This window comes from Sinocyclocheilus grahami, unplaced genomic scaffold (genome assembly GCF_001515645.1).
Source record: "Sinocyclocheilus grahami isolate Dianchi unplaced genomic scaffold, SAMN03320097.WGS_v1.1 scaffold2570.1, whole genome shotgun sequence".
Lineage (NCBI taxonomy): Eukaryota > Metazoa > Chordata > Actinopteri > Cypriniformes > Cyprinidae > Sinocyclocheilus > Sinocyclocheilus grahami.
This window is the reverse complement of record NW_015507749.1, coordinates 20,334-30,105: the sequence shown is the minus strand read 5'-3', so window position 1 is coordinate 30,105 and position 9,772 is coordinate 20,334. Positions and strand designations below refer to the sequence as shown.

Below are 9,772 nucleotides of genomic sequence, written 5' to 3'. Positions count from 1 at the left end.
CCTTTTTCTTTTTATTTGAATCAACTACTGTACTGTAGCTACAGATGAACCAAAAAGTAAACTGTATTTTACTGTATTGTTTGCTCAATTATCTCTGTCTTCACTGCATGCATAAACAATTGCATTATGAATGCATAAGTGCAAACCGCTACTAAATATTCATGTAAACTGCCATATTGAATAAAAAAAAGTTTGAGCTTTGTAAAAATCGACACGTTTCAGAAAGGCGGGGCATAGAGGAGAAACAATAATGTACAGTATGTGGAAAATAATGTGTTTTTTGATCCTTAAACCGCATAAACACATTTCATTACACCAAATACACAAAATAATGTTCTTTTTAGCAACATCATATGACCCCTTTAAAGCCACTTCACTAATTTGTGAAGCTCAATTATCTTTTGCTGCACATCAGAAATATATTCTTTGGTTTTTCTCATTGTGATGGATGATTAAGGGAATGTGGGCTTTGTTTTCCCTCCTATTTATATTTCTGTGAAACAGGAAGCCATGGCTGGATAATTTCATGTTCATAATCACCCTCGAGTGCTCAAAATTGTGAATATGAATGGGAATATACTTCAGGGATATTTTACTCATAAGAATTTCTAGGGGTGCCAATAATTGTGTCCAACGTGTAATTGATATTTCCCCCCATTGTAAATTCTTATTATCCAATGAAAGGTTCGATCTTTGTGAAATTTTTTAATAAAAGATCAAAAGGATTAACAATGCATATTATTTTTCACAGCCTTCTTTGATCATATTTACCAAGGGTGCCGATATTTTTGGCCATGACTGTGTATATAAATGGGCAAGTGTCTGTGAATGCATCATGTTCATGGGTCAAAAAAACTGATGTTTGCATGCAGAAAAATTGTTTTTCCATTATATTATTTTTTCTTGCGTAGAGTGGTGAGAGCTTCAGTCAGTCTGGCAGATCGTAGGAAGGAAGTAAGATGGAGAATGTCCAAATAAGGAGAGGCTAACAAAAACTCCCATCTCAAGAAGACTATTTTCTCAAAAGACTATGTGTGGTAGCACAACACCTGCTACTGAGCCTAAAAAAAGACCCAAACTATGAATGTAGCCAAATAAAACTACAGAATTTGCTGTGCACTGACCATTTCTGAGTATAACCTTACATGATCTAACAAAGACGTTTTTAAGTGCCCCTCTCTACAACAGCAGCTTCTGACAGTAAACGCTTAGATGTCCTCATTGATGTAAGAAGACAGGCCTATGTGGGCTCAAGGCAATCGGTTATCTGATCTCTCACCCACATCTTTCTTTCTGTCTATAAGCTAAACAGGCCAACATGTAAGGCAAAAAAAACAACAACTCAGACTCTTCTCAGTCTGCTTTACGAGATCATTTTTGCATGTGCAACAAATGGATTCTCTCTATCAAGTTAAATTTCTTAAATGGTAACACAGTCTACAGTATATCTTACTTTTTGATGCATGTGAAACAGACATGTGCTAATCTAATGTACTAAAATGCTGTATACATGGCACCCTATTCTGGAAATTCAGTGCACAGTGCCCAGAATTCCTAGTGATGCCACTGACTGTATAACATATATCCTTAAAGTTTTTATTTTATTATTATTGTTGTGTGGAGAATAATTGTATTTCCCTGTTGACTTTGTGCTAAACATATAGTTAATGACTGAACTTGAAATGTACATCAAACACATGAGATTATGAGGTGAGATTTTACAGCAGACTGAAGACAAGCTGATAGGTTGACAAGTACAAAACCTTCTTGGGTCTGCACACACTCACTGCAAAGGGCTAGTGGTTTGTAAAAAAAAAGTGGTTAACCCTTTAGCATCTTCCTTTGCTCTGAGTTCTCAGAGAGGGTTGTGTTGTGCTGGCATCACTTCGGGCAGTTTTGGGTTCATGTTTTCAAGTGAGTGCAAGGACAGAGAAGAGGGAATTACAGAACAGACATACTGCATAATTATATTTAGTTTTTGTAATATATTTGAATCATTTAAGATTTCCTGGCTAGACAGTTGAAAGAAGGTTCACTGAGTGTTCACACAAAACGATCAACTTCCTCTTCTTGGCAGTAGGTAACGTATCCCCACAGCAGGTCAAACTCCATCCGTCTGCTGCAATGGAATTTGGTCACATTCTCATGCTCTTCATGACAGTTCTGATCTCCAGCACAGGTATCAAACCCGTTCATTTTACATCTTTTTTCCCCCACAGTAATTAATGGTTAATTAATTAATAAATGTTGATGTATGTTGTTTGTGTACAATATACATTTCGTATGTATACAATATTCAAAACCTTTACTTCTGTTAATCTAATTTAGAGATTAGATGATGTCCATTGCAAAAGGACTAGGCTATTCATATTTGCACATATTTGTATTATATATAATATAAATTATCACCAAAACATGAAAGATCTCTAGTGGTTAACGAATGTGAAAAAAAAAAATCTATATTTAAAAAAATATTTCATTATTTCAAAAAGAAAATCACTATTTTGGCAGGCTGTCACTGTTTGGTAATAAAAACAGTAATGGTGTGATATAATATTTGTTAAAATGGCATATTCACAACACTTAAGTGTTTTTTTTTTTTTTAATGGTTAGTGCCATTTCTCAGGCCAGAAATGCCTTTCCAAATGGATAAATAAACATACAAACAAACATCCATAATGAAATATGTCTAACTAAGATACCTAGTGAAAGTATTATGTAGAATAAATATGTAATATAAATAAATAGGCTTACATGTAAAGGTCAAACATGGTTGTGTGGTTAAAATGTTAAAATGTTAAAGCAAAATCCTTTAAAAACAACACCTCTTCTTCTTATTGTTTCTCTCCTCAGTATCCAGATATGGAGGCCATGTGTTCGTACAGACGGGGGGCTCTGTTAAACTGGACATAAAAAATAAAACACTGCTACACTTTAGTAGATTAATCTGGATGAATGATAAATCAGAAAATATAGTCAGATTCATAAATGAATCTGGAGGTCTAAAATATTATATATATAAGGACAGTGTTGATTTCAATAATAAAACCCTCTCTCTGACTCTGAAAAACACGCAGAAGACAGACAGCGGACTCTACACAGCAAAAACAATAAGAGAAAAAACAACACTTGTTGCTGAATACAATGTATCAGTTATAGGTAAGTGCAAAGTTTTTTATTTTATATTGTGGTTGTTAAGAACGTTTGAGATGATAATATCAAGAAAATCTGCATTATTATAACAGAAACAGTGGAATATGAATGATACTGCTGCTGTGCATCTGCTTACAGAGTAAGAGTTTACAATGAAATCTGAGGCATATCTGCAATGGCAAAGATTACTTTTGTTATATGGAAGCAAATACATTTTAACTAAATTGTAAGGCTAACTTGCAAACAAATTGTCATGTGATGTGGTGGTTGCTGAATTCAACTCTCTTGATCAATAAAGAGCATCTAAGATAGTGTCATACAGAAAGTCACTCATCAAGGCACCAGAATCATTTACTGAAAGAACATTTTTTAAAAGATATTTTATTTTACTTTGTTTCATTGCATTGGATGTCCAAGGCAGGCTTCACCTTAGCTGCAACGTGCTCTTTGAAAAGTCTTAACTTATAACCTCTCCGCGCTTTCTAAACATGTTTCAGATCCAGTGGATTTTCCTGTTCTGAAACGGAACTTCACCATTATAAGTGTTCATGCCTGTATTGTGAACGTCTCATGCAGTGGGCGTGATCATACAATCAGCGACAGCTACCACAGCAACAACTGCACTCAGGAGAAAGTGAAATCATTTGGAATCCAGACTCTAGCCCTGTATTGTATAGATAACGTAGTTGTTTGTAACTACAGCAACCCAGTCAGCTGGAAGAATGACATAATAGAGATTAACCAACTTTGCACACCTCATGAACGTAAATAACTACTCTTACATCATCTATATTTGAATTCTTAGCAGTTTATTCTCAAATAAAATACTACAAAGTATCTTTATCTAGGATATGACTGTTCTGATGATTGTTAATGTGACATCTTTCATTTTAGAAGAAAATCCCAAAGAAAACAACAGTTCCTTTCCTCTCCATTGGCTCTTGGTCATCGCTGGTGTATTAGTGTTAGTTTTCACAGCAGTTTCTGTATTATACTGCACTTACAAGAAGCGTAAAAAGAGTATGTCTGCCTTAATTAAATAGAAATGACTGTAGCCTCAGTATGATTTTTGGTATGCAAGTCACTTTCTAAATCTATTCATTTCTAAATCTCTTAGGTGCCCAACAGAATGATCAGACAGTCTATGCACAAGTTCAGGTAAGCTTCAGATATTTTTTGTATAGCCAACATATAAAAATAATACTCTTAATTAAAGAATGAATTAATGAATCCTAACACATAATTCTCTAGAATGTAGAATTATGTAGGCTACTTCATTGGAAGTCTTTCAAACTTGTTCAGTGGGAAGGTGGTGTCCACATAATATTAGCCATAGAGTCTGAATGAAAATGTGCATGTACAGAAGGATTTATATGACTGTTTGACTGGATTGTTCTGCAGCCGAGGAATGAAGTGCAAAGACCCCTGGAGATGTTGGAGAAATCAGCAAATCCTCAAACTGTGTATGGATTTACAGGGGAACACAAACAAACTCACAATACCAGTCAGACAATGCCTAGTCCTCAGGTAAGAAAAAGAGGGACATATTTACTTCTTCACGCAGATGTTTTTTTATGCAAACCCTTACAAATATAGATAGATAGATGTCAAAAGGCCAATTAAATATGTTTGTTACTATTTTATATATTTACTATAAATACATATATTCACAGATACAGGAACAGGCGCAAACAGAAAATCGCCCCAGCACCACCTACAGTACAATAGGACAACACCAAAAGCCATCACTTGCCTCTGAAACAGATCATACAATTTATTCAACAGTGTATAAATCCACGCAGGGCAGACAACCTGTGCATAAATAGCAGAGGTTAAATATATGTTAAATTGTGTTTGTTGATAGATATCTTACAATCTTTTTTTTTTATATTTTTAACATATCATGGCAAGTATCATTAGTAATGAGTGATCATATCGGTGATAATTGTTTTGTTGAAATTTACTTTTTGCCAATAAACTGTTTGTTTGTTTGTTTAATTAACGGTGTTCTGACTTCTTTGTACATGTTTGCTCTGAAACGGCTCATAATATTAATTGGATTTATATAATCATTGGAGTATGAGTAAATAAAGGTAAGGTGTCATGCTTCTCTCTCTTATAGCCATGAGAAACATTTATTTGTAAAATGAAGCGAGAAGAAAACCTTTTTGTGTTCAGCAGAAGAAAAAACTCATACAGGTTTGGAACAACTCATTTTTCAGCGAACTATCCCTTTAAGTGTGCAGATCCTTACAAACAGTATATTGCCATAATATCAATGTGTACTTTCCAGAATAGTTTTTGTTTTCACCTAAGTCAAATGTTATGAGGATATTCCCATTTCTCATCCTTCATTCTGATCAGCCTTTGTTTAATTAATGAAGTAGTAAACTCACATACTGCTGAGTAGGAAGTGCAGTCTTAACTGACTGAGCATCGGAAAGTTTGGTTTTTTTTTAGTGCTCATGCTTCCTCATTCTCAAAAGTTAGTGTTTGCATGTACTGTATCCATTACTCAAAATGTTTTTAATAGAAACATTTATTTGTAAAATAAATGGCAACTTTGCACAGCTATAGCACAGGAATAAACCACTTATGAATTCACTTTCTGACACTTTTTGCACTTAGCAGCAAAATCTGATACTGGCATATAAGCTAAAAGAGGAAACGACAAAGTTGCTTGAAAATGGTGAGATGTAAGTTTTAGTCGTTTTAGCTCGGCTCTGTCTGTGGAAGAAACATAAAAAGTTTGAAACTGTCCAGGGCTCAGTCACTTGAGACTCTTGCAAAAAAACATTTCATACTTCTACTCTGCAGTATGTGTGAATTTTACTACTTCCCCTTTGAGGTTCAGCAAGAACTTCTATGAAGTCAATGCAACAGCAGCGATTTAGAGTTGTTTCATTTTAAGTTTTTAATTTGTGACAATGACAGTAATTCTCCAACTTAAATTTCTTCTTTGTCTGCTGACCATCAAAACAGGAAAAAAACACATGTTCGTTATAATATGCAATATGTAACAAGAAATGTAACAAAGCAAGCATACATTATTTTCTTTTCTTATGCTGTCTGCATTAAAACTGTAGCATCTGGACCAATCAGACACACCATTTTTCATTTGATTTAACAAATCAATTATTCATTAGATTAACAAACATTCACAGACCCCTCACCCAATAAACATACTGGGTGCCAAGATAAATTTACGACCTAATGGCATGTTGAGAGTCACCCCTCTCACTGCCTTTTCCATAAGGAAGTGACAGTGCACAGTAGAAATTGACTCTTTTCTACTTAAATTCATAGAAAAACCTTTCTTTGAATGCACACACATACCCTTCAGGTCATCGTGTATGCTGTCTTTGATATTTTTAGACTATTTTATGCATGCTTATGATGGAACCCATTCCTGTCATCCTGCCTATATGTAACCCTACCATGTTTAGTATCTATGAATTCGCCTTCTGATGATCGAAACAAGCTTGTATATTATATGTTGGTACATAGGTAATATATTAGTGTTCTAAGAACCTTTAGTAATCTTTCCTCAACACCCAAGCAAATTACATATGCGAAATACCATGCTTAGAGACAAAGGGTCGTAAAACCCTCCAGCAATTGCCACCTCCCGCTTGGAATTTTCATCTTTCTCATTGGACAAGCCCCTCTTGAGAGGCGTGAATCTTCGCAGACTTTAAGGCCGCACTTCAGTGACCCGCCCAGAGTCGGTGGTTTGGTTGAATTCTGAGAAGGCCAGGCTTCGGCCTTGACTTTTCCATTCAACAAGATTCTCTGACTCAAACTGGTTCTTTTTCATCAACCAACTTCAGCAAAGATCCACGCGAGCCTTCAGATTGCATCAAACCTTTCTTTCAGATAGATGAGACGTGCAAGTATTCAAACTTAGTCTTATTAACTGATACATTAGGTATCATTTGCACCTTTTTACAAAGGTGTGTTTGAACTAAGAATCTGATGCTTCCCTCAGGTGTAGATCTGCTAAATATGCAAATGGTTCCATAACTTCATATTCTTATTTACTCTTCTCTCTACTGCGTTAAGCTTTAAACCTTTCCTATACCAACTGCATGTGTGTGTGTGTGTGTGTGTTTGGGTATGCTAGACCAGTTTAAGTGTTTATGTAGTATGTTGGACTAGTTTAAGTATTTATGTAGTTAATAAAGTCTTACTTGTATCTCACTTGACGTTGTTCATTGTTTGCTCATAACTGGAGTCACTTAATCATGCAGATTTATGCTACAAGCTCTTTGTAGAATTGTACAGTAAGAAAGTTATTTCCCTTAACCAGGAAATTAACGTTCTTAGAATTGACAGACAGTTGACCCTGAGAGGTCAAGTAAATATCTACAGCGGATCTAAATATTTATAATTAATTATAACTAGTTATGATTAATTATTCATATTTCCCCATGAGCTGATTCGCTACAAAACTATGAAATATGAATAACAAAAAATGTGAGACAATCCGTTTGAAACAGATTACATGGTATAAGTCTGAAGGAGAATCTTCCCTCCATATAGTTTATTTGTGTAAGCAGAAACAAATAGCTCCAGATATGTGCATCATAGCTGTATTAAATTCTTAATAAGCTATTCTCTCTTTAAGAACATTTTTATGTAGTATTTTTAAATGTCAAATAGTTCATTTATTTGATCATGCCCACTTCGGGGAAAAATAAAAATGAGTTAACATTACTTTAAAAAAGCATGCAAAACGATTGCCTTAAAAAAATAAAAAAAATAAAATAAAAACTTTTTTATTTCCAACAACTAATTAATTTTAAGTTAAATGTGCTAGGTGTGTACTCCAAATAACTAATTTAAGTTGAGATAACTAGTAATGTAACATTTACTGCAACTTAGAATTTCTCAGTTGTATTTATTTGAACAGCGATCCAATTGCCTTAAAAAGATCAAGTAATGTTACTTCAGTAAATTAAGTGCTTCAACTGTCCAGTGAGCAATGACACACGTGCATGTGCTAACATAACCAAAAAAAAAACCCCACTTACTGCTAAGAGCAGTGGTTAAAAAGTGGTTAAGCATTTTCCTTTGCTCTGAGATCTCAGAGGGGGTTGTGTTGGGAGGTTTTCGGTTCAGGTTTTCAAATGAAGGCAAGCACAGTCTATAGAAAAGTGATGAACAGAACAGACAGATAACATATTTACATTTAGTTTTTTAAATACATTTAATATGCAATGCAGTTAGAGATTTTCTGGCTAGACAGTTGAAAGAAGGTTCACTGAGTGTTCACTCAAAACGATCAACTTCCTCTTCTTGGCAGTAGGTAACATATCACCACAGCAGGTCAGACTCCATCCGTCTGCTGCAATGGAATTTGGTCACATTCTCATGCTCTTCGTGACAGTTCTGATCTCCAGCACAGGTATCAAAACTTGTTCATTTTTTCTCTGACTTTTGACTATAATGGTCAAACACATGACTGTAGAATATTCGAGTTTCATTTCCATAACTGGGTAGATGTATGTTGTTTGTATACAATATTCAAAATCTTTACTTCTTTAAATCTGATTTAGAGGTTACATGATGTCTGTTGCAAAAGGAGTAGGCTATTCATATCTGCACATATTTTTATTGTAAATATGATCAGTTATCCAAAAGATGAAAGATCTAGCAACTGTTTACTGTTTTGTTATTAAAACAATAATTGATTCATATGATATTTGTTAACATGGCATATTCACAACTCTGAAGTTGTTTTATTGCCTTTTTATGGTTAGTGCCATTTCGCACCAGAAACGCCTTTCAAATAAATAAATAAATAAATAAGGATGAGTCAGTTCTGGAATGAAATATGCCATTTGTCTAACAAAGATAACAGCTCCACCTAAGTTACTGTGCACAATAAATACATAATATAAAAAAATATATGTAAAGGTCAAAAGTAGCTGTGTGGTTACATGGTTCTATGTAGCAGATATATGAATCTGATAAACAATGGCAGTGGCGTGCACGGGGGTGGGGAGGTGGGTGCCCTTTGAGTCCTCTCGAGCCAGGCCCGTTTCTAGCCAATTTGATGCCCTAGGCGAAATCTCTATTGCCCCCCCAAATTATATATATATATATAAAAAATGTTCAGACACCAGTTGCTTGTCACGTTCAAATTGGTTGTCATAGTAACGACACTAATTAGTGGAGATTCAGTGCATTGAGTTCCACAAATCTGAATGCATTATTTGTAAATTGACTGTTAAGATAAACATTTTGCACAATTTATTATCTGTAATATCATTGTGTTGCCACTATGCCTGTATAGCCCTATGTAACAATCCCTAGTGGCTAAGACATTGCACATAATTTACACATAAATCACACATAAATTAATTTTATTACATTTTGATTTGGATACTATATACTATACTACTACATATTGTTTAGATATTATCAATGGCTACTTTTTTGTCTTTATCTGTTTTTTGTTCAATTTTTTTGTTGTTGTTTCTTGAAACATTGATTTAAAGTGTCAGTTATTGCATTATTATTTCAGTCAAACCTATAAAACCCCTTTGTTACCCCAAACTACATATAAAAGCTTTATCAGTGGCATAAAAGTAACCAATGCAGCTACTTAATCATT

At 34.4% G+C, this 9,772-nt stretch overlaps 1 protein-coding gene across 2 annotated transcripts; it reads left to right on the top strand.

Moving 5' to 3' along the window:
* The first annotated feature begins 2,124 nt into the window (after nucleotides 1–2,124).
* On the top strand, nucleotides 2,125–4,979 carry LOC107575325 (natural killer cell receptor 2B4-like). 2 transcript variants are annotated; one of them, XM_016261721.1, is made up of 7 exons: nucleotides 2,125–2,179; nucleotides 2,854–3,159; nucleotides 3,651–3,917; nucleotides 4,048–4,173; nucleotides 4,271–4,311; nucleotides 4,555–4,680; nucleotides 4,833–4,979. In XM_016261721.1, exons 1-7 carry the CDS (start codon nucleotides 2,125–2,127, stop codon nucleotides 4,977–4,979), a joined length of 1,068 nt encoding a protein of 355 aa, XP_016117207.1. The 2 variants fall into 2 exon arrangements, 1 of the variants encoding a protein (XP_016117207.1); XR_001607849.1 differs by lacking the exons at nucleotides 2,125–2,179; nucleotides 2,854–3,159; nucleotides 3,651–3,917; nucleotides 4,048–4,173; nucleotides 4,271–4,311 and having other exon boundaries at nucleotides 4,600–4,680; nucleotides 4,827–4,900.
* Nucleotides 4,980–9,772: the final 4,793 nt, after the last annotated feature.

Excerpts from the sequence above, each read along its gene's own strand:
- LOC107575325 (XM_016261721.1), top strand. The coding sequence starts at position 2,125 with ATGGAATTTGGTCACATTCTCATGCTCTTCATGACAGTTCTGATCTCC. Across the intron at positions 4,174-4,270 it reads TTACAAGAAGCGTAAAAAGA|GTGCCCAACAGAATGATCAG; the intron begins GTATGTCTGCCT and ends TAAATCTCTTAG. Across the intron at positions 4,681-4,832 it reads AGACAATGCCTAGTCCTCAG|GAACAGGCGCAAACAGAAAA; the intron begins GTAAGAAAAAGA and ends TCACAGATACAG.